At 42.9% G+C, this 25,899-nt stretch overlaps 1 protein-coding gene across 1 annotated transcript; it reads right to left on the bottom strand.

Annotated features, from left to right (window-relative positions):
* Nucleotides 1–18,152: 18,152 nt before the first annotated feature.
* On the bottom strand, nt 18,153–18,749 carry LOC148875789 (uncharacterized). The gene has a single exon (XM_088965715.1). It carries the CDS (start codon nt 18,747–18,749, stop codon nt 18,153–18,155), a length of 597 nt encoding a protein of 198 aa, XP_088821841.1.
* Between the last annotated feature and the right edge of the window lie 7,150 nt (nt 18,750–25,899).

Here is a 25,899-nt window from a genome sequence, read left to right as displayed (position 1 = left end):
ATTCATACATATGTGTGTGTGTGTGTGTGTGTGTGTGTGTGTATGTGTGTGTGTGTAAACGTGTATGTGCATTTGCACGTGGCAATATCTCTAAGACAAAACTATTTATAATTCATGGGCAGTTTCTGAACGGTTATAAGTGGGCAGTTTCTAATGTGAGAGTAAATGACATATATGCCCTCTTTAGGCCCACTGTATGCTTAAACAAGAGGGGTAGAAAACATCCAATGAAAATTATAGAAAGAAGGGGCATTCACTCTTTTATAAGTAGTGTGTGTGTCTTTTATATATATATATATATATATATATATATATATATATATATATGTTTGTGTGTGTGTGTACATATTTACATAAATGCATATATATGTATAATTTTAGAACAGATTCATTAACCAACTCGAACTTGTTGACCTGGGCCCAAGCCCAACCCAAATGCATCAAATTATAGTACGAATTGGGTGCAGGTTGAGAAGATCAGGCTTGACTTGGGTTTAATCTAAGCTCAGGCCTTATGCCCAAATTTTAAGATCGGGCCTGGATTAAGCATAAACCCGGCCCAATCCACCTAACTTGCACCCTTATTGTTCTCCACAACACTTCTCTAAGTTGGGTTCGGTCCAACCTCATCTCATGTAGATAGTCTCCCTATTAACATTGAGACTTCTGTTGTCTATCGCTATTCAAGGCCCATAGTTTTATCTCCTCATGGCTACCGTGGCCCATACCAATGACCAAGTGGAAGCAGTAGTACTAGACAACTTAAACATCATTTTGGCTTTTTTGACTTTACCCACTGGTTTCTTGCTAGGTGCAGGGCCCAACCATAGTTAATAATATAAGGGGCGAAGTACTCTGCAACCCAATGCAAAGTTCTGAATGACAGCCCCCATGCTCTACTATTAGCCCCCCGCCCTATAAACCACATCCTGCTCGTGAATTTGGCATCAATTCATGATTAGGATTCACCCCCTATACGGTAGGGCTATAAAATTCTGACCCGAACTAATCAGTCATTCTCCCTAGTATAAGTCATGATTTTGATAACATGACCAGATGGACTGAATCGTCAGACTGGCTGACCTGAGACCCAATCATGGCTTTAGGTTTGGACCCCAAAAATCGTTTGGCCAGGGTTTGGACCAGATGGTTAAACCCTTTTACCTAAAAATTGGTGGTCTAAATGGTTCCATTTTCATTCCAATTTTCAAAACCATGATATAAGTGGAGATTATAGGAAACTTTGAGCCATAGGGGTCCCCTGATTCCACCCCTGTTCCTATATGCCAGTTTAGATTTATTCCTCATAGAGTGCTCCTCATACCAATCTCACAAGCACATGGAGCCACACATCTGGTATCTCCGTATTTGTAAGTTATAATTCATGGGGAGATGTCCTCAGTGCACGGATACAATATGCTGTGAGGTGTGAGGAAAAAATCCGAATTCTTCATGTGCATAGGGTTGAGAATGGCCACAAGTTCATCAAGGCCGAACTAATGCAACTTCCGATAGACTATCTCATAACCAATAGCTCCACTGATATAATTTACAAGATTTGCTCCATATTAGTTACTTCAAGTGTGTTTGGTGAGAGCTCCAATCTCCTACCACAAACTCTTCCCACATCCCTATTCACAAGATATCTTAGGCACGCATTGTATTGGAAATATCTCCCTTATCATTCATAGTGAGCTGTTCTCATCTTTGTTTGCAATACATGGGGTTGTTTTATGGATAGGTATGTAGGAAGAGTTTGTTGATAGCAGATCTAGACTCTAGAGAAAATCAAATTTGGTCCTCACAAGACCATGCTCACACCATTCACACAGTCCCTTGCATTGGGAAAATCTCCCCATGAAAAAAAGCACACAAGTACAGAGATATTCCCAATGCACAACTACAAAAGGCTGTACAAGTGGTGTGAACACTGTCTTGTGAGAACTGAAGCTGATCTCATTATAGAGTGTTTCGGAGCTCTGAAGGGAATCCCTTGTTGAGTGATGCCATAAACCATTCATCATCTTCCATGTGCTTGTAATTTTATTTCAAAATTCTAATTTTGCCCTTTAGTGGAATAGTGGTCGAACCAAAAATGATTTTTGAAACAATCAGAGGTTACGACATTGGTTCATTGCTCAAAAATCCTGCCTGAGCTCTAATGTTAAGACCTCCCTTTGCTGATGAAGGTAACACTATGTTAGAGATTAAGAAACCTATTCAGGACCCTCACCTAATAGTTTAATCTTTTAAGTTGAACAGTGGTTACTTGAGATGATACCAGAGCATGTTTGGTTAAGTGGTTTATTGTTCGATCTTTGACATCCCATTTTAGTAAATATATAAATTGAACGGTATCAAATCTCCCCTAATGGATTTAAGGTTTTTTTGGGAAATTGCTGAAATCTTCCCTGAAGTTTGGAAATTGCAATTGTCTCACCTAAACTTTATGACATAGTTGCAAACAAGGGGCACAAAAGTGTCTAAAATAGCCATGCGATTTCTATTGAGGCTAGTTTCTACAGGAAAACAATACAAATTTTATAAACAATAAAAAAATAGAGAATTTAAAGTTGCAGCTTTACATTTGAGTGATTGATATGAAGGGAAAATTTGGAAAATAAATGAATTAAAAAATAAGAAATAGATTGGAAGGGTTTGGGCTAACAATTAATATGAAGAGAAAATTTAGAAAATAGACATTTTGTCAAAAGTAACATGGGTATTTTGGACCTTTTCATGCCTCTTTTTAGAGGATTCTAAAAAGGGGGTCTACTTGCAACTATATCAGAAAGTTCAGGGAGGTGACTGCAATTACCAAACTCCTCTTAGCAATTTACCCCTATTTTTATTAGTAATGGTTCAAGCTTGTTCTAGAGCAAATCAACCACCTCAAACTGTTTTACCTCCTTTAACATATCATCTTGTAGGGTAAAATAATAAACTATAGATGAAATTAAAGTTGAAAAGTTATCTTTGTTTTTATTTTGGGAAAATTTCTTAAAGCACCCCTAAGTTTTTTGATAATTGACTAAATCCTCCTTGTCATTAGTGTCCATTAATTGAAAACGAACAAGACTATATCCATCATTCTTCTTTAAAATTTCAAAACGTAACATTTGAGTGGTTTCAATCCACCAGTTGCTCTTTTTCAGTAGGTCCAATCTTTTTTCTTTTAACCTAGGAGTTGATGAATTAGTGGATGCTTTTAGTTAACAATGGCAAATACAGAAGCCTTGTTCACTACTCACCAGCATTCTCTTTTGTTAGAACTAAAAAAAAACCCAGAAGTGCTTTTGCATACACAAGTCTCTTCAAAATATTCTGAACCATTCAAAAAAATAACTAGAACTAAATAGTGACTGTGGAAAGCCTTGAATAATTTACAGGTTTCAACAATGGCTATGGAAACTTACACATCCAAGCAAATCCAGGCCCCAAATTCGTCACCTGATGATGCGTGATTTGGAAGCTCCTAGCTGGAGAGCTGCCTGGGCGTACTCGCATGTTGATCTGAATCAATCTGCAAAATAGTGCTCAGAGGGACCAGGCTGAAAGACCCGATGAGATTGCTCCAATGCTTAAGTCAGTATTTTGTGTGTTTGTGAGCTAGTATGGATGCTAGAGAGCTTGAATGTGAGTAATCGTGCGTACCTGGACCCTAAAGGGGTTGATGCCCTTATATACAACTATCATGGGTCCCGTGAAACGGTTCCGGGATCTTTGGCCTGAGTGGATGAGATCCGTTTCCACTTCAGTTGGGGAGTAACATATTAGTCGATGAAGTTTATCATCGTCGCCCAATCCGGGTGGGGAGAGAATAAGGCCTGGTGTTATGCGGTATGATCCCGTGATGTTCGGAGTCCATTGGGAAGCTTCTGGAGTCGATTACGTGTCACTTTGGTTCCTGGGCCCCGAACTGGCTTAAGCACTAAGGTGCCTTTATGCCGAAGTGGCTTATGCCAAGGTAACTTTATGTCGAAGTGACTCTATGCCGAGGTGGCTGAACATCCGAACTCTGAAAACTACTAACTAGGCTCCCCTTGTTGAGTTCTCATTCTATGGACAAATCGCGTCCACGTAACCTTACTTACTAGGTTGTGCCAAATTACCCCTTATCAATTGCCCCCACTCCTCATGCCAGGGGTCCTGACCCGACGTGGGGAGTTCATAACGAGCCTAGGTGGATTTGGCATGAAGTCTAGGTTATGTGGAGGGCGGATCGTTGGTCGGACCTGTTCGACCATTTTGCTTAACTAGGAAGTGACCCAGAACGCGTACCAGGTACACGTGGATGTCAAGCCGATTATAGGCTCCGCGGATGCCAAAATGCGTGCTAAACTTATTTCAACCTTAGGAGGTGTGTAACCAATTTTCCTAGGAGCCGTTGGATTGTGTAGATCTTGGCCATTGATTCCCCAATATACTAGTTATAAATAGGGGCCGAAGGGCCCATTTTCTTCACCAAAAAATTGCGAATCCAAAATCCTTGAGGTTGCGTTCAAGAATTCTAGCTCGGTGTTAGCTATTCCCAGGTCCGAGGCCGTCTCGGTTTTTTCGGTCTTCTTTTGGTGAGTTCGTCTCCCTTTGCTTTTTATTCCGTTATCCTTTCCATTAATATGTCTAGCCTTAGCTTAGATAGCCTTGTAGATGATAGCGGTGAGTCCACTAGGGCCAAGGTGGGTACCTCGGCATAGATTGTGGAGCCTCATCCTATTGAGGTGGGTACTTCGGCACAGGATGTGGACTCCAATCCATCTGAGGCAGGCTCACCTCGGCGAGAGCGAGAAGCTTCTGGAAAATCTGCCTCCACCTCACACTGAGGTCACCTGCCAGACAACTTCGGTCCATCTACAATGACAATGGATAGGCTCCTATCCTTAGTAGCTCGGTACAGACTCTCCAATTACTTTGTATATAGAATTCCCTTAGGCAACTTTCTTTGGGATCATAATCACAATGAGATCGTGTTCTTTGAGGAGCAGCTTGTAGCTGGTCTGCGTCTTCCACTTCACCCTTTTATAGTCAAAGTCGTTAAATTCTTTGACATTTTTCCATAGACCAGTTACACCCGAACTCCATCCGTAACATTATAGGCACCATTTCCCTTTTCCATGATTACAACCGCCCCCTAAACCTCGACATCTTCTCTTTGATCATTTCCATCAAGAAGAACTCAGCTTGCGTTCTACCCGAGCACATGCGAAGTTACTATATGTCTCCTCGCCTCGGGTACAAGCTCATTGGAGGGAAGCCATCTAGGACATCGGTGTCAGATTGGACCCAAAGACAAGGGAGGAGGTCCGATCTTGGGCGAAGTTCGGCCTGAAGTTCGAAAACTTTGTTACCGAGGAGAAACTCGTGCAAGCCAGTCTAAGCCCTCCTGGTAGGTCGCTACTTGTACTTTTTTTTCTATTTGTTTTACTTTGGTATTGTATCTGAATTGGTTCATTACTTGCCACAGTTTCCATGGATGACATCCCTGCCGATGAGCTCTTTGGGAGCATGCAAAAGGGGAAGAAGAAGAAGAGGGCCTCCAATAAGGCTCATCTCCATATTGAGACCACCACCACTGAGGTCACCGCCTCTACGGTCGAACACCCACCCATCGCCGAACAGCCTCCCATAATTGATTTAGTTGAGGAGGACCTGGGCAAGGCCACTCCACCCCGCGTCCCCGAGGAGACCACGTCTTCAGAGCCCATTCCAAGGATCACCACCTCTTCGGGCAGCGATACTTCAGTTCAGAGCATTTTGACTCTGAAGTTTGGCCTTTTCAAGAGCAAGGGTGCGGTGTTTGCCAAGGAGGTCACTCGTTGGGCTGACTTTCCGGTTGCTTAGCTAGGGGCCCGAGCGGCCACACATTGTATGGTGGTATGTACTTAAACTTAGCCTTCAAGTTGCCTTATACTTAGATTTTTCTGCATATTGATGCTTGTTTTCTTCTTTTGGCAGGTGAACTCCTCTATCCACGCCTTGGCCTATCAGTCCAAGGTGAATTTAAAGCAAGCTCTCGAAGTCGAAGAGTCCCCCTGAAGTGCCCACTCTGAGCTCAACTTAGTTCACAACGAGATCAACCAGCTGAAAAATGATGCATGAGCTAAGAAGGATCTATTGATTCTGCTGATGACGAAGAAGAAAGAGCTCGAGGCAGAGAAAAAGCAGCTCGAGGAGTGCGAGGTGGCACTAAAGAGAGAGAATGAGAACCTTGTGGCTCACGTGAAAGAGCGGACTGAAATCCTGCTTTAGGCGATGGAGGAGGTCAAGGTCAAGGCCGTCGAGGAGTATAAATCTTCGGTGGAGCTTCGAAAGAGATTGGTCAAGGTTGGGACAGCGGGCTACCACAAGGGGTTTAAGCTCAGTATGTGGTTGACTCATTGTGAATTTCCCCACCTCGACCTTAGTGCTACCACCACGTCCAAGATCACCAAGGAGATTGCTGTTGAAGCTACCAAGGATCCAGACTTCGAGGTGGATAGCGATGATGACCTACTCGATGACGAGATGGTGGGAGAGGGAGAGGAGGCTGATGTCGCTGAGGATCGCATGGAGACAGATCCACCTATTGAAGCCTCCGTTGGGGATGAGGATCCCCAAACTAACTGATGCCTCTTTTCTTGGACTCCCCCTCCCCCTTGTAGATAATTGATGTTCCAAGCCTCCGAGCTCGGCTAAACAGCTGTAATCTTTTTCTATCACTCTCTCTTTTTTTCACTATGTACTCGAAGCATTTTATCAATGGAATACAAATACTTTGCAAATTCCTTGTGTGCAAAAGTTTTCCTAAGTATAGATTTCTCCCGAAGTCGAGATTACTCCTGAACTCGAATGGGAACAGTCGTTATTGTATGCCAGGGTGAGAAGACGCTGTAGGGTATGCATGCCCGACTTGTTTGTGTCCGGGCTACTTTGCCCTACCCATGCCAAAGCGATTGGGTTTTAATGAGCCTGTGCTAAAGAGGTGACCGGGTCATAGACAGCCCATGCCGAAGAGGTGACTATGACTTCTCTACCCATGCCGAAGAGGCGACTAGGACTTCTCTACCCATGCCGAAGAGGTGACTAGAACTTCTCTGCCCATGCTGAAGAGGCGATTGGGATGAAGTCTGCCTATGCTGAAGAGGCGACTAGGACTTATCTACCAATGCCGAAGAGGTGACTGTGGCTGAGTCTGCCTATGCCGAAGAGGTGATTACGACTTATTGTAGTGCTGAGATCTTCTGTCAGCTTGGCATCGTGGCCCTTAGGCTTTGGGAGTGACTCATAGTCCTCTTTCCTTCTCGTCATCTTTTTGACCAGTTCAGTGGTCCCATGGACTTGGAGGAATTTTACCTTGGAGTTGTGGACTCATAAGTAATATCTTCTTAGGTTGTCGATGTTCCATGCTTGAGGCACCTGCTTTCCTTACAAAGTCTCAAGCTCATACGTGCCTTCCCTGAACACCCATCTTATATGGTACGGACCTTTCCAGTTCGGTCTGAGCTTACCCATGCCGGGCTCAGGTACCATAACTTTTCAGAGGACTAGGTTGCCGAGAGGAAACTGAAAGAATGGTAGGATCCATCTAATGGATGCCATAAAGGTTGCGGAATGGGTGGGCGAATTTCAAAAATTTCCTACCATCTCTCAACTGGGAATCATATTCCCTAAATTTAGAATACAATATTCAAGGATCCTACTTGAACCATAATCAAACCAGATCTGTACCAAAAGATAAATGGGAGGAATATACCTGATCCGGAGAAGCAGTATCTCACAAAGTTGGTGTTCACGCCCAAAGAATGCTCCAAGATCCGTTCCTGCTGAAGATGACACAACTGTGAATGGAACAGAACCAGCAGGGTGCGTCCTACACACTGGATCCTTCACAAGAATCCTCTGGAAGTACTAAACACTGAATCCTCTTCAGTCTTTCTTGCAAGACTGATGTCAAGAACAGATTTCTTGACTTTCTTTTCTGCAAAGATCTAATCTTGCAATGGCAGATGGCAGCGGCAGGAGGAGATCTCCAAATCGAAAAAGGCTGGACTGCTTTTTCTGTTTTTTTTTTTTTGGAGAGTATGAATCAGATCAGATCTGAATTCGCAGGAGGTATCCTATATCTCTTCAAGGTGGTTCGAAATCTCCTCCTTTCTTCTTGATTAAGAAACCTCCTTTTTAGGAGTTATCCCAATCCAAATCAGTATTTGGATAGGGGATAATCTTAATCCTTTCTGCAGATAGAGTTAACTTACTCCTGATCTTATCAGGAGGTTACCAGATTCAAATCTAATTTGAATTTGGTCTCTTAGAGTGGATAAGGCTAAAAGGCCCAATCCTTTTACTAACTTTAATCTCAAATTCGCCCCATGGATGGATGATCATATCAGCCCACCTCGAAATGGGCTTCTGGCCCATTAAGTGTTCAGTGTCTAATTACTTTCCAATCTGCTGCCCAGTTGGGCTTCTTTGTATGGCGTGGGACCCAAGCATTGATCTACACACCAGCCACATGGGTTCGGCGCAGCCTTTAATACAAGGCCTAGCCGAATTCACTGGAAAACTCAATGAACCCCTTGAGTCCATCATATGGACCCTATGGGCCCAACACTTACATTAAGTGGTCCCTGGGCCAAGCCATCTTATAAAAACCCAGGGACTGTGGGCAGGTGCAAGATTAGCCCATCAGGTATTATCCTCAATGGTCTTACACTTAACCTCTCAGCCCTTAATGATCAAGCACTGCCCGACAAGAGAGGACCACTCCCTCGGCTGCAAGGTACAGTGCCGCACTCTCCTCTCACATGGATCCCGGGAATTAAAACCATTTGCAAACAATTCGAAACCGTACATATATATATATAAATATATTAATTTTGCAAAACAAAATTCCAATGATTGAAATCAATTGCCGGCAGTTTGGTTTCCATCAGAGAGAGTGTATTCCCGATCATTACCGTTTGTTCGACAAAGTGGCTGATTCTGTCACTATGATCACCCACTCAGATGAATTCTCAAACTGCCCCAACATACCCAAGTTTTGATCCCCGCTAAGGATCTCACTGAATGGCATATCAAAGGCAGCCTGATCCAACACCTAGTGAAATGTCATAATCGAGTCTAGGGGTCAGGGGTAACTTTCCAGTTTTACCCATCTATCTCCAAGGTCCAGGACAATACTGGAAATCTGGTCCAGTTCAAGGATTCAAGTAATCCCATACTACATGTGCCTCGGGTCTTACCCTGGTGGATGAGACAGGCCATCCCATCCCTTGGTGGCACACCAGTATCAGCCTTGGCAGGATAAATCTCCCCAGACTTATCCAACGGCTGTGAACATTTAAAACTAACATGAGTCTCTATAAATGTCCAGTTTTAGGGTTTTACACAGAATTAAACCAAACAACATGAATCAAAGATGCACTTTATTTATTTCCACTAAATAACAAAAGTACATCAAATCAGATTGAAGCTAAGGGCATACAAAACTGTCTAACAGCTCCCACTTGCACTTAGGTCCAATCTGGTACAAGCCGGAGTCCCATACTTTCCACGTGTTTCTCAAACACCTTCTGTGTCAGTGGCTTAGTCAATGGGTCTACCACATTCTCCGCTGATGCTACCTCTTGCTATCATCCTCCCGTAGGTCCAGTGTTGTCATACAACAATGGAATGGGAGATGTGCTGAATTCCAAATTCATGAATGAACACATTCATTCATAAGGCAGCATCACTTACGGCAATGCACTCGGCTTGGGTTGTGGACTATTAATTTGCAACTTAGGACCCCTGTTTGCTGACACTCAGGAAACAACACCGATCCTATCGTGAAAATATACCCAGATGTAGACTTTCTAACATCTGGATCCGATTGGAAATCGGCATCGGTATACCCTAGAACTTGCAGTGAACTACCATCGAATACCAGACAAAACTCTTTTGTCCTTCGAAGGTATTTGAGTATGTTCTTCACAGCAGTCCAATGCTCCTGCCCTGGGTTTGCCTGGAATCTGCTTACTACACTCACCGCCTGAGCAATGTCAGGGCGAGTGCACAGCATGGCATACATGATGCTCCCTACGGCTGAGGCATAGGGAACGTCTCTCATGCTCTCAATCTCCTCAGAAGTCTTGGGAGACATCTTCTTGGAGAGAGTGACTCCGTGCCTGAAAGGAACGTTTCCTTTCTTGGAGTTCTCCATGCTGTACCTCTTGACAATTTTGTCAATGTAAGCAGCCTGGGATAATCCAATTATCCGCTTCGATCTATCTCTATAGAGTCAAAGACCCAGTATGTATGAAGCTTCTCCAAGATCTTTCATGGAGAACTGCTGTGATAGCCATACCTTGGCCGAAGTCAACATTCCTACATCATTCCCAATGAGTAGGATATCGTCCACGTACAACACCAAAAAGGTGATCTTATCCCCACTAGACTTCCTGTAAACACAGGGCTCATCTGGATTCTGCTCAAAGTCAAACGTTTTGACTACAGAATCAAAACGGATGTTCCAACTCCTAGAAGCCTGCTTAAGTCCATATATGGATCTATTAAGTTTACATACCATGTGTTCCTGACCAGCAGCAATGAAGCCTTGCGGCTGCTGCATGTAGATATCTTCACTAAGATCTCCATTCAGGAATGCGGTTTAGACATCCATTTGCCAAATCTCATAGTCATGGTACGCTGCTACAGCTAGCAGGATCCTAATGGATTTAAGCATGGCCACGGGCGAAAAGGTTTCCTCATAGTCGATGCCTTCTTTCTGAGAATACCCTTTCGCCACCAAGCGAGCTTTAAAGGTCTCAATCCTGCCATCGGGGCCCTTCTTCCTCTTGTAGATCCATTTGCAACCAATTGCTTTTACCCCGGGGGGCGGATCCACTAGAGTCCAGACTCCATTGGTCTCCATTGAGTCCATTTCAGCTCTCATGGCCTCCACCCACTTCTGGGAGTCTATGTCTAACATAGCTTCCGCGTAAATCACGGGATCCTCTTCACTAGTCAAGGTTTCCACCAGGTAACTATCCTGTTCATAACCATATCGGACTGGTGGCTTGGATACCCGGGTGGTTCTTCTAGGTTGGTCATTACCTGGAATTTGTGGGACATCTCCCACTGCTCCTGAGCTCTCCTCATCAAGAACTATTTCTTGACGATGGGTGTCCAGGATGTAATCGAATTCTAAGAATTGGGCATTTCGACTGCAGAACACTTTCTGCTCACTCGGGTCATAGAATAGATAACCTACCGAATCCTTTGGGTAGCCTATAAACAGGCAACGACTGGTTTTAGATTCCAACTTGTCCGCACTTGTTCTTTTAACGTGTGCAGGACAACCCCAAATCTTCAAGTGTCTTACACTTGGCTTCCTTCCGGTCCAAAGTTCATATAGAGTTTTTGGAACTGATTTGGTTGGAACCCGATTCAGCACGTAGATAGCAGTCTCTAATGCGTATCCCCAAAAGGATGTGGGTAATTGTGAGCGTACGAGAAGTGATCAGACCATGTCCAACAAGGTCCTATTCCTCCTCTCTGAAACACCATTGAGTTGAGGTGTAGCAGGAGGAGCTAATTGTGACACTATCCCATTGGCCTTTAAGTAGTCCCTGAATTCGTCAGAGAGATACTTGCCACCTCGATCTGATCGAAGGGCCTTAATTTCTCTCCCTAACTGTTTCTTGACTTCCTGTCTGAACTCTTTGAACTTTTCAAATGATTCAGACTTATGTCTCATTAGGTACACGTAACCATATCGTGAAAAATCATCTGTAAAGGTGATGAAGTACACGTGTTGATTCCATGTCCTAACACTCAGGGGACCACATACATCAGTATGTATTAGGTCAAGTGTGCCTTCAGATCTTTCAGGCTTACCGTCAAATGGCCGCTTAGACATCTTACCTTGAAGGCAAGGTTCACAAGTGGGAAGATTTTCTACAGTTAGAAAATCCAAAGGACCATCTTTTACCAGCCTTGTGATTCGGTCAATACCGATATGGCCAAGTCGGTAATGCCAGAGGCACGTGGGACTTACTGTATCACGATTCCTTTTCTTGGGATTTTCGACCGACGCAGTTTCGGTTAAGTTAGTTTCCAGAGAAGGATGTAGAACATAGAGACCGTTCTCTTGTTCCCCGCATGCGATGAATTTATTATTCCGTTTAACAGTAATCACATTACTAAAATAAACAGTATATCCATCAGCACGCAGTTTTGAAATAGAAATTAAATTTCTTCTCAAGTTCTGTACATAAAGACAATCTTTAAGTACAAGTATTCATTCTTTAAAAACTAATTCTACGGTTCCTATTGCCGCTGCTGCAACACTTGCAGTTGTTCCCAAGAATAATGTCACTTCACCTTCACTCAACCTTCTGCTAACTTTGAACCCCTACAGTGAGTTACATGCATGAGTTGAAGCCTCGGAGTCAACACACCAGGACACAGAAGTAACTAACATGTTAGTTTCTATGACACAAGTTTCGATGTTACCTTTCTTAGATTCCAGGTAGGCAGGACAATTCCTCTTCCAGTGGCCGGTCTGCTTGCAGAAGTGATAGACATCAGATGCCTTGTTCTTCTTCTGCTTCTTAGGATTGGTAGCTTCTTCTGAGGCTTCTTTGCCTTTCTCTTTTTCTTTCCCGATTTGTTAGCTTCAGCAAGCATAACCACAGGCTCATCCTTCTTGAGTAGATCCTCGGCTCTCTGCAACATATTGCTGAGTTCCTGAACGCTGACATTCAGCTTATTCATATTGTAGTTCATTGTGAACGCATTGAAGGAAGAGGGCAAAGAATTGAGGATGGCATCCACTTGCGTGCCAAGATCTAGCCCGGATCCAAGAGCTTCAAGTTCGTTAATGTAACCCATCATCCGAAGACAATGGTCATGAACTTTCTGTCCTTTGGTCATCTGTGCGGTCATGAACAATTTCAGGACCTTCTGTTGAGTAGAACGGTTCTGCTCTTCATACATTGTTCTTAGACTGTCCAATATGTCCTTGGCTAGTTCAATCTGATCGAATTGCCTCTGTATTGAGTTGTCTAATGAAGCAACGACAAAGCATCGGGCTAGGGAGTTCTTATCCTCCCACTCTTGGTAGTCCCTCCTCCGAGCCTCAGAAGCCCTATCACCCGGACGTTCCGGTGCAGGATTTTTCACCACCTTGTCTAACTTTTCGGAAGTTAGGACCAGCATAAGATTTCTGTACCAGTCGGCATAGTTTGGGCCCTTAAGCTTGTTATTGTCTAGAAGCTTTGCAAATTGACCGTTTTCCATTTTCTGATAAAATAGCAAAATCATTAGTCCACAACCTTAGTTTGATTCATGTTACCTACATAGATATGGCTTTTAATCTATGTTCCATTCCCATTTGTTCATCACTGAGATTTCCCTCCTTTCTCAGTGACGGAGACTACGAAATGTCTTTGGAAATGTGGGAAATCACATGGGGTGCGTGAAGCCAACTGTTTCAGCTGCATAACCTCACCACCTTTCTGTGACGGATCATATCCACTCATCAAATGAGTTTCCCTTTGGCCTTTGTCAGACAAGGTTCAGAGCCATTTTCAGGTAAACCTTTCTATCCAGTGAGTGCTTACCCATCATATTCAGGTTACGCCAAGGTACCGTGAGAGAGTTTCCATTTTCTGATGAAGCCCCTCCCACATCGGTCTATGACGCCCCTATCATCTTATGAAACACTCTAATAGATCCAACAGCAAATGGATAGCCCAATTTTATGGTGCGTTTCCTCATTACTGAAGGACCCATCATTGTGCTAATGACGGAAGGCCTTTAGAGAGTCCATCATATGGGTCTCCCTATCACATGCATTCATATTTGCTAGAGGGAACAAAAATGCCCTAGTTTTAATTTTGGTCAAACCAGAGTGGCTCCCACTGACTTCATAAAGTCAGATTTCTGGTGGGCCTTAATCGGCTAGGGGTTCCGTACGCATCCCTTTTCAGGGTTGTGGGGCCCACCAAGCAAAGAGGGGTCATCCAATGACCTTGAAGGACACCATGGCAATGATGTGCATTCAGCCATGGTGTGCGTAAGAGCCACTAACGAGTCTTCATGGGCCAAGTACTTATGGCCCATGGTCGCAGCACATCAAACATCCAAACATCACATGTAAAGGAGGAATTGATCCAATCAATTAACTGCTGTAAAGCCCATTGAATAGCCCATTTAAAAACTAAGTCATTAACAATTAATGACTACTAGGTGTATGGGCTGAATCGCAGATAGCAGTTCGGCCCATACAGCTCATCTCACAGTAATGGGCCTTTTGCAGTTTTAACCCTTTAAAACTGGGCTTTACAGGTGGGCCGAATTAATCCTTGTAATTGAACATCAGATTTGGAACAGCAAGTGTGAGAAATACAGACTGAAAAATAGTACCTATCGAACCCTAGATTCGGTCCAAACAGTTTTGGTCCAATCTAGTCCGAGAGGATCCAAAACTGATTTTCAATTCAAGAATTAATTCATGAAAGATCTGAAATTAATAATTTTGATTTCAAACAATCACAAATCAAACTTTGGACTGTTCGCACCACCTGCAAAACAGAGGTTAATCACAAGGGTTGCAGTTTCACAAACTGCAAATCGCAGAAAGTGATTTCTTCAACTGCAAATCTCCAGCGCCGCCTTCTTCTTCCTTCTTCTTTAATCAAGAAAAATAACAGAAATCCTATTTTTATTAATTACATTCTTGATCAAATCCTATACATTCAGTCTAAAATAAAAAAAATTATTTACAAACCGAATATAAATAAAAGGAAAGTAAAAGGGTGCGCAGACTATATGCGCCAAATCTGCACTGTGATCTCTAGGTTCGAACAGTCGATTAAATCAAAAATAAATAAAGAACAATTCTAAATAAATTTTGGATTTAATAAAATTAATTTCAGATCAATCGCCCTTAACAAGAAACAGTTTCTTGAAAAAGAAAACAATCTGCGCAAATCCTGAAAGAACACCATCTATCCATCTGCGCAGGGTCAGATCTGATTTTCTTTTGGTTCAAGATTCGAACCTGTGGCTCTTAAACCACTGAAAGAATGGTAGGATCCATCTAATGGATGCCATAAAGGTTGCGGAATGGGTGGGCGAATTTCAAAAATTTCCTACCATCTCTCAACTGGGAATCATATTCCCTAAATTTAGAATACAATATTCAAGGATCCTACTTGAACCATAATCAAACCAGATCTGTACCAAAAGATAAATGGGAGGAATATACCTGATCCGGAGAAGCAGTATCTCCCAAAGTTGGTGTTCACGCCCAAAGAATGCTCCAAGATCTGTTCCTGCTGAAGATGACACAGCTGTGAATGGAACAGAACCAGTAGGGTGCGTCCTACACACTGGATCCTTCACAAGAATCCTCTGGAAGTACTAAACACTGAATCCTCTTCAGTCTTTCTTGCAAGACTGATGTCAAGAACAGATTTCTTGACTTTCTTTTATGCAAAGATCTAATCTTGCAATGGCAGATGGTGGCGGCAGGAGGAGATCTCCAAATCGAAAAAGGCTGAACTGCTTTTTCTGTTTTTTTTTTTTGGAGAGTATGAATCAGATCAGATCTGAATTCGCAGGAGGTATCCTATATCTCTTCAAGGTGGTTCGAAATCTCCTCCTTTCTTCTTGATTAAGAAACCTCCTTTTTAGGAGTTATCCCAATCCAAATCAGTATTTGGATAGGGGATAATCTTAATCCTTTCTGCAGATAGAGTTAGCTTACTCTTGATCTTATCAGGAGGTTACCAGATTCAAATCTAATTTGAATTTGGTCTCTTAGAGTGGATAAGGCTAAAAGGCCCAATCCTTTTACTAACTTTAATCTCAAATTTGCCCCATGGATGGATGATCATATCAGCCCACCTCGAAATGGGCTTCTGGCCCATTAAGTGTTCAGTGTCTAATTATTTTCCAATATGCTGCCCAGTTGGGCTTCTTTGTATGGCGTGGAACCCAAGCATTGATCTACACACCAGCCACATGGGTTCGGCCTAGCCTTTAATACAAGGCCCAACCGAATTCACTGGAAAACTCAATGAACCCCTTGTGTCCATCATATGGACCCTATGGGCCCAACACTTACATTAAGTGGTCCCTGGGCCAAGCCATCTTATAAAAACCCAGGGACTGTGGGCAGGTGCAAGATTAGCCCATCAGGTATTATCCTCAATGGTCTTACACTTAACCTCTCAGCCCTTAATGATCAAGCACTGCCCGACAAGAGAGGACCTCTCCCACGGCTGCAAGGTACAGTGCCGCACTCTCCTCTCACATGGATCCCGGGAATTAAAACCATTTGCAAACAATTCGAAACCGTACATATATATATAAATATATTAATTTTACAAAACAAAATTCCAACGATTGAAATCAACTGCCGGCAGTTTGGTTTCCATTAGAGAGAGTGCATTCCCGATCATTACCCTTTGTCCGACAAAGTGGCTGATTCTGTCACTATGATCACCCACTCAGATGAATTCTCAAACTGCCCCAACATACCCAGGTTTTGATCCCCGCTAAGGATCTCACTGAATGGCATATCAAAGGCAGCCTGATCCAACACCTAGTGAAATGTCATAATCGAGTCTAGGGGTCAGGTGTAACTTTCCAGTTTTGCCCATCTATCTCCAAGGTCCAGGGCAATACTGAAAATATGGTCCGGTTCAAGGATTCAAGTAATCCCATACTGCATGTGCCTCGGGTCTTACCCTGGTGGCTGAGACAGGCCATCCCAACACTTGGTGGCACACTAGTATCAGCCTTGGCAGGATAAATCTCCCCAGACTTATCCAACGACTGTGAACTTTTAAAACTAACATGAGTCTCTATAAATGTCCAGTTTTAGGGTTTTACACAGAATTAAACCAAACAACATGAATCAAACATGCACTTTTTTTATTTCCACTAAATAACAAAAGTACATCAAATTAGATTGAAGCTAAGGGCATACAAAACTGTCTAATAGAAACTGCCGCTTCTTGTCCTAGGCATTATAGTACCGAACTACTCTCTATTGGTATGTAATAGTCCAGATGTAGACCTGGTCTTGCACCTCCTCTACCAGGTCCAGGTTGGTACAGAGCTCGTCATCGTTTGCGTCCTCCTCATAGGCCTCAAGTTGCAATGTGGGTACCTCAATTTCTACCGGGATCACCGTCTCTATGCCATATGTGAGGTTGAAGGGGGTTTCACACGTTGCAGTCTTGAGAGTAGTTCGGTATGCCCAAAGGACACTAGGCAGCTCATCCACCCACAATCCTTTTGCTCGAGCTAGGCAAGCTTTCAATCCATGAAGTATCGCCTTGTTAGTTACTTCTTCTTGTCTGTTCGTTTGAGAGTGTGCCACTGAGGTGAAGTTTTGCTGGATCCCCATCTCGACACACTAGTTTTGGAACTTAATATCTTTGAACTACTTCCCATTATCGGATATTATCACCCGGGGTAGTCCAAAGTGGCATACTATGTTCCTCTAGAAGAAATTCTGTATGTTACGAGCTGTGATGGTTACTAGGGGCTCGCTTTCCACCCACTTCGTAAAGTAATCTACTACCACAACTAGGAACCCCCTTTGCTTAGTTGTTGACAGAAAAGGACTGAGGATGTCGATTCTTTAGATCGGCAACAGGTTGATGGTGAATATTGGCATGCCTTTAACATCTGCCAAACTTCTTGACGAGCACAAGTGCGTCTGCCTTCATTGTTGGTTATTAGTAGCCCTACCTTAATACTTTCTGTGCGAGGGCTCAACCCCCCAAGTGTCCACCATACAAGCCTTCATGGGTGTCATGAAGTACGAGCTCAGCTTTTGAGGGTACTTGGCTGATTGATGCTCTACCCTCCAAGCTGCATTGCCTTTTGCAGGTAAGGTCCTGTGAAGAAGGTAATCGGTGAGCGAGTCGATCCAGCTAAATTCTGCTTGCAACATGGGAGCGACCTCTTCTGCCCCCTTGAGAATGCTGGGCTGAGGTAACTCCTCTATGTACACAGTTCACAGAGTATTGTTGCTCATGCTCGCTAGGCAAGATAAGGCGTCGGCCTCAACATTCTCGGACCTTGGAATTTTCCTGGTGAAACAGGAATTGAAGCTATGCAGGATCTCTCTGACTTTGGCTAGGTAAGCTTCCATAGTTGGGTTATGGGCTTCATAGTCGCCAGTGACTTGGTTGACCACTAGTTGGTGAATCGCTGCATACGATCAGGTGCTTTGCTCTCATTTCCTTTGCTAAGTTCAGCTCGGCGATCAGCGCTTCATACTTTGCCTCATTGTTCGATGCCTCGAATCCAAACCAGAGAGCATACTCTAGCTTCACCTCGCTTGGGCCGTATAGTAGCAGTCCCGCATTGCTTCCTTGCTGATTGGATAAGTCATCAACGTGGAGGATATAGGGCTCCTCGTCCCAAGTTGGTATTACATTGACCGAGTCCGGTGCCACACTAGTAGACGCCTCCAATGTGTGAGCAAGCTCAGTCAATTCATGGGTTGGTGCGCCAAACGTGCACTCTGCTACGAAGTCTACCAAGGCTTGGGCTTTGATTGCTGGTTGTGGCTCGAACCGGATATCGTATTCGCTCAGCTCGATGGACCACTTTGTTAATCTTCCAGACACTTCGGGCTTAAGCAGAATCTGCCTTGGGGGTCTGTTGGTGAGAACAACGATAGTGTGGTCCTGGAAGTATGGGCGTAGTTTCCGGGCTGCTATGACCAATGCATATGCTAGTTTCTCGATCTGCGGATACATAGTCTCTGCATCCTACAAAACTTTACTAACATAGTAGATGGGTCATTGGACCCAATCTACTTCTTTGATTAGTACCAAACTAACTACTTCATCACTCGCAGAGAGATATAGTTTTAACTCGTCCCCTTCCTCAGGTCGAGTTAAAACCGGTGCGGTACTTAGGTACCTTTTCAGCTTGTCAAAGGTGAGTTGGCACTCATTCGAGATTCTTGCTCTTTTTTATTGCCTTAAAGAAGGGAATGCATCGGCCCACCAATTTAGACTTGAAATGACATAGGGCTGCTACCCTACCCAACCATTTAGCCTCTAGACTTCTTTTATTTCTCGAGGTAGTCTCATATCTAGGATTGCCTTTATTTTTTTGGGGTTGGCTTCAATACCATGTCGGTTGACTATGTAGCCTAGGAATTTACCTGAAGTGACTCTGAAGACACACTTATTTGGATTTAATTTCATATGGTATTTTCTGAAAATTTGAAAAACATCATTTAAATTGATTAACAAAGAAATTGAAAATTGAGTCTTCACGACCATGTCATCAATATAACATTCTACTTTATTGTCGATCAACGGATCTAAAACTTTATTTATAAGGTGCTGGAGTGTTAACCCATCATTTTTCAATCCAAAGGGCATAACCTTATAAAAGAATAGCCTGAGCTCAGTTACAAATGCGGTCTTATCCTGGTTAACAGGATCCACCCTAATCTGGTTGTAACCGGAATAGGTGTTCAGAAAACTCAACAACTCATGCCTTGAGGTCGTATCCAGTAGGCGATCAATTTTGTGCAGTGGGAAGCAATCTTTTGGGCAGACACTGTTTAAGTCGGTGTTATCGACGCACATGTGCCACTTGCCATTGCCTTCTTCACCAGAACCGGGTTGGCCACCCAGCTTGGGTAATGGACTTCCCTAATGAAGTCTACCACAAGGAGCTTCCCGACCTCCTCATCGACTACCCTCCATCATTCTAGGACGGGGTTGCGTTTCTTTTGTCTTACTAGCCTGACTAAAGAGTTGGCATTAAATTTGTGAGTTTTTGTTTTTTGGTCAATCCCAGACATCTCTACTGCGGACCAAGCAAAAACATATAAATTTTTATGTAAAAAACTTAATAGTTGAGTTTGAAGTGGCTTACTGATTGAGGCACCTATCTGAAGAGTTCTGATCGGTTCGGCGTCAGAGACCGGTATGTGGATTGTTATTTCTTTCGGGGTAGCTCGCTCTTTGGTGTACTTTATCGGTTGCTTGAGCTCAACGTCTTCCTCTAGATTTGCTTTTCCTTTTAGAGTGGCCACGTAACATTTATGGGATTCAATCTGGTCACCTCGCACGACCCCCACGCCGTAATCAGATGGAAACTTCACCGCTAAATAGAAAGTGGACACTATCGCATGTAAAACGTGTGTGATAGGCCGACTTGCTATCGCATTGTAGGGGGACAGAGTCGTGACCACCAAGAATGTGTGCTTAAATCGTACAATGTTCGGCCACGTGCCTGCCTCCACGGTACTGTGATTTGACCAAGAGGCCTGACCTCTTTGCCGTTGAACCCTATCGGGGGTGTATTTGTTGGCTTCAGGTTGCTCTTTTGTAACTGCAATTTGTCGAAAGCCTCCTTGAAGAGTATGTTTGCTAAGCTACCTAAGTCCACTAGAATGCGTTTCACCTCAAAGTCATTGATCCTTAGCTTCACTACTAAAGCATCATTGACGGGTTGTCGAAGCCCTCAAAATTAATTATAGTCCCACCTTACTATAAACTTGTAGTAACAGTGATACCAGGTCGAATTCCACAGGGAGCCAATAATTAATTTCTCAGCCGAATGCGCAATATAAAGAGTGGGAAATTTGAATAATTAAAATTCTAAAATAACAAAAGAGTAGAAAACAACTAACAAGGAATATTCAATCTTACCAACTCTGATCCAAGGGTTCAAATTGAGTCAATTGATCATCGATCATTGGTAAAAAACAGCAATTTTGCAATTCAAGCATTTAACCTTTGGATTTATTAGGATAGCCATAATAAACCTCGTGTTTTCCAAATTTAGTTGACCAAATCCAACATTCAATCAACACTTATCATTGACTGACTGGGCACGATAGCATTCCATATCAATTAAGGATAGCAATAACCTCCGCAAAAATAGTTAAACCAAAATAAAAATAATTGAGATAGCTGCAGTTAGACAGTCTTGTATGCCCTTAGCTTCAATCGGATTTGATGTACTTTTATTATTTAGTGGAAATAAATTAAAGTGCATGTTTAATTCATTTTGTTTGGTGTAATTCTGTGTAAGACCCTAAAACTGGACACTTATAGAAACTTGTGTTAGTTTTAAATGTTCACAGCCATTGGATAAGTCTGGGGAGATTTATCCTACCAAGGCTGATACTGATGTGCCACCAAGTGTTGGGATGGCTTGTTTCGGCCATCAGGGTAAGACCCAAGGCACATGCAGTATGGGATTGCTTGAACCCTTGAACCGGACCAGATTTCCAGTATTGCCCTAGACCTTGGAGACAGATGGGCAAAACTGGAAAGTTACACTTGACCCCTAGACTCGATTATGACACATCACTAGGTGTCAGATCGGATTGTCTTTGATGTGTCAATCAGTGAGATCCTTAGTGGGGCTCAAAACCTGGACATGTTGGGATAGTCTGAGAATTCATCTGAGTGAGTGGTCATAGTGACAGGATCAGCCCCATTGTCGGACAATGGTAATGATCGGGAATGCACTCTCTCTGATGGAAACCAAACTGCCGGCAGTTGATTTCAATCGTTGGAATTTTGTTTTGCAAAAATAATATATATATATATATATATATATATATATATATATATATATATATATATATTTTTGTATATGTATGGTTTCAAAAGATTTGCAAAAGGTTTTAATTCCCGGGATCCATGTGAGTAGAGAGTGTGGCACTGTTCCTTGCAGCCGAGGGAGAGGTCTTCTCTTGTCGGGCAGTGCTTGATCATTAAGGGCTGAGAGGTTAAGTGTAAGACCATTTAGGATAATACCTGATGGACTAATCTTGCACCTGCCCACAGTCCCTGGGTTTTTATAAGATGGCTTGGCCCAGGGACCACTTAATGTAAGTGTTGGGCCCATAAGGTCCATGTGATGGGCTCAAGGGGGGTCACTGAGTCTTTCAGTGAATTTGGTTGGGCCTTATAATAAAGGCTGGGCCGAACCCATGTGGCTAGTGTGTAGATCAATGCTTGGGTCCTATGCCATACAAAGAAGCCCAACTGGGCAGTAGGTTGGAAACTGGTTAAACACTGAACACTTAATGGGCCAAAAGCCCATTTCGAACTGGGCTGATATGATCACCGGTTCATGGGGCGAATCTGAGATTAGTGTTAGTAAAAGGATTGGGTCTTTGACCTTATCCACTCCAAGAGACCAAATTCAAATTAGATTTCAATCTGGTAACCTCCTGATAAGATCAGGAGTTAACTAACTTAATCTGCAGATAGGATTAAGATTAACCCCTATCCAAATACTGATTTGGATTGGGATAACCCCCAAAATATGGGGAGGTTTCTTAATCAAGAAGAAAGAGGAGAAAACCCTAGCAGAAATTTCAGATTTCGAACTAGGGGTTTTGAGCAAGCAAGAAACACATCCTGCAATCTGTGAATTGATCTTTCACAGACTCCAGAGAGAAGAGACAGTTCTGCCCTCTTCGTCCCTGGACTTCTCCTCCTTCAACCGCCTTCACTACCTGTTGGAAGATTGGATCTTTGCAGCAATAGGAAGTCAAGAAAGCATTTCTTGACAATAGTCTTGCAAGAAAGACACTTGGATTCGGTGTTCAAGGTTTTTAGAGGGTTCTTGTGAAGAATCCAGTGTGTAGGATGCACCCTGCTGGTTCCGTTCCATCCACAGTTGTGTCATCTTTAGTAGGAGCGGATCTTGGTTACTTCTTTGGGTGTGAACACCAACTTTGGGAGATATTATTTCTGCGGATCAGGTACAATCTTTCCTATTTCTTTTTGGTTCAGATCTGGTTTGTTTATGGTTCAAGTAGGATCCTTGAATAATGTTTTCTAAATTTAGGGAATATGATTCCCAGTTGGAAGAAGGTAGGATTTTTTTTTTGAAATTTGCCCTCCATTCCACACCCTTCTTGGTGTCCATTAGATGGATCCTACCATTCTTTCAGCTGCAATTATCCAATCTTGTTCCGTTGATTCCCTTTACATTAAAGCATGCCAATACATTTGTCAAAGGCTGTCACAAACAATTGACCCAAAAAGATATTAACCTAATTGCTACTTGTACCACTATTCGTGACAATTACGGATCATCGAAGTATGGATATAGTAGGAAGTTCAACATTAATTAATTTGTTAGACTAATCAACATTAACTTCCATAAGAATATGCACAAGAATCAACGAATACTTGAATTAAAAGCAAGAAATTAAATTAAACACAAAACCTCACGATGACACAATCGAATCAACAATCCCCCTTGAATCAGAAAAAGTAACTCAGCCACTCATGGTTGTCGTCTCCTTCTTGCTTTGCTTCCAAGATGGATGGACTGCTTGCTTGCTTGATTGCTTGATTTTTTGATTGATGCCTAAAGCTAGTCCCTCCCCCTTTATGTTGTTAGACAGTTCTGTATGCCCTTAGCTTCAATCCGATTTGATGTACTTTTGATATTTAGTGTAAATACATTAAGTGCATGTTTGATTCATGTTGTTTGGTATAATTCTGTGTAAGACCCTGAAACTGGACTCTTATAGAGACTCGTGTTAGTTTTAAATGTTCACAGCCGTTGGATAAGTCTGGGGAGATTTATCCTGCCAAGGCTGATATTGGTGTGCCACCAAGTGTTGGGATGATTTGTCTTGGCCACCAGGGTAAGACCCAAGGCACATGCAGTATGGGATTACTCGAATCCTTGAACCGGACCAGATTTCTAGTATTGCCCTGGACCTTGGAGACAGATGGGCAAAACTAGAAAAGTTACACCTGACCCCTAGACTCGATTATGACACTTCACTAGGTGTCGGATCAGGCTGTCTTTGATATGCCAATCATTGAGATCCTTAGAGGGGATCAAAACCTGAGTATGTTGGGACAGTCTGAGAATTCATCTGAGTGGGTGATCATAGTGACAGGATCAGCCCCTTTATCAGACAAAGGTAATGATTGGGAATGCACTTTCTCTGATGGAAACCAAACTGCCGGTAGTTGATTTCAATCGTTGGAATTTTGTTTTGCAAAATTAATATATACATATATATATTTGTACGGTTTCAAAATGTTTGCAAATGGTTTTAATTCCCGGGATCCATGTGAGTGGAGAGTGCGGCATTGTTCCTTGTAGCTGAGGGAGAGGTCCTCTCTTGTCGGGCAGTGCTTGATCATTAAGGGCTGAGAGGTTAAGTGTAAAACCATTTAGGATAATACCTGATGGGCTAATCTTGCACCTTCCCACAATGCCTGGGTTTTCATAAGATGGCTTGGCCCAGGGACCACTTAATGTAAGTGTTGGGCCCATAGGGTCCATGTGATGGGCTCAGGGGTTCACTGAGCTTTTTAGTGAATTCGGCTAGGCCTTGTAATAAAGGCTGGGCCGAAGCCATGTGGCTGGTGTGTAGATCAATGCTTGGGTCCCATGCCATACAAAGAAGCCCAACTGGCTAGCAGATTGAAAACTAGTTAAGCACTAAACACTTAATGGGCCAAAAGCCCATTTCGAGCTGGGCTAATATGATCACCCATCTATGGGGCGGATCTGAGATTAATGTTAGCATAGGGATTGGGCCTTTAACCTTATCCACTTTGAGAGACCAAATTCAACTCAGATTTGAATCTGGTAACCTCCTGATAAGATCAGGAGTAAGCTAACTTAATCTACAATAGGATTAATATAATCCCTTATCCAAATACTAATTTGGATTGGGATAACTCCTAATTTAGGAGGTTTATTAATCAAGAACCAAAGAGGAGAAACTCAAGAGAGAAAAGAGATTTTTGAACCAGGGGTTCATGCAAGAAAGAATTCTGCGAACTGAGATTAGATCTCATACACACTCCAGAGAGAAAAGAAGCAATTCAACCATCTTCATTCTAGGAGTTCTCCTCTAGCCGTCACCATTCCTATTTGCAAGATTTGATCTTTGTAGAAGAAAGAAATCAAGAAGTCAATTCTTGACATCAGTCTTGCAGAAAAGACTGTAAAAGATTTGGTGCTCAGAGTTTCCAGAGGGTTCTTGAGAAGGATCGAGTGTGTAGGACGCACTCTACTGGTTCCGTTCCACCTACAGCTGTGTCATCTTCAGCAGGAGCGGATCTTGGTGTCCTCTTTGGGTGTGAACCCAAAGAGGTTATGACATTGGTGTCCTCTTTGGGAAAAATTTGAGCAATGGTTACGGTGTAGTTGTGTTTGCTGGACACCTACACTATAAAAGATTGGTTTAAAATTTGGAAATAAAATTTTGCCCAAAGAGGACACCTACACCGTAATCAGAGGTTACGACATTGGTTTATTTAATATTCTGCCCACAGTCCCTGGGTGTTACAAGGTGGCTTGGCCCAGGGATCACTTAGGGTAAGTGTTGGGCCCATAGGTCCCATCTGATGGGTTTCAGGGGGTGCATTGTCCATAACAGTGTATTCGGCCAGGCCTTGTAACAAAGGCTAGGCTGAACCCATGTGGCTGATGTGTAGATCAATGTTTGGGTCCCATGCCATACAAGGAAGTCCAACTGGGCAACAGTTTGGAAGGCTAAAAGAATACATAACCTTAAATGGGCCTTAAGCCCATTTCGAACTAGGATAATTTGATTAGTCACTAAAGGGGCAAATTCTGAGATGGATCAGCTGATAGGATTGGGCCCACACCCTATCCACTTAGAGAGTCCAAGATTAGATCTAGAAACCTCCTAATTAGATTAGGAGATGGCTAATCTAATCTACAGATAAAGATAAGGGTTATCCCTTATCTTAAAGGGACTTCTAATCCAAATATGATTTGGGTTAGCAACTCCTAATGGGATTAGGAGCTGATCCCTTTAAGTATATAAAAAGAAGAGGGGGCGGCAGCCTTTAGACACACAATAACAAGCAACAGATAGTCTTGTCTTCAGAGCTGAAATCACAGAAGAGGGAATTC

Source organism: Nelumbo lutea, chromosome 1 (genome assembly GCF_056320005.1).
Source record: "Nelumbo lutea isolate HS-2025 chromosome 1, American lotus-T2T, whole genome shotgun sequence".
Taxonomy (NCBI): Eukaryota; Viridiplantae; Streptophyta; class Magnoliopsida; order Proteales; family Nelumbonaceae; genus Nelumbo; species Nelumbo lutea.
The sequence above is the reverse complement of the archived record's forward strand: the minus strand, read 5'-3'. Positions and strand labels throughout refer to the sequence as shown.

Bases quoted from the DNA above. Each gene is read 5' to 3' on its own strand.
- LOC148875789 (XM_088965715.1), bottom strand. From the start codon at position 18,749: ATGTATCCGCAGATCGAGAAACTAGCATATGCATTGGTCATAGCAGCC.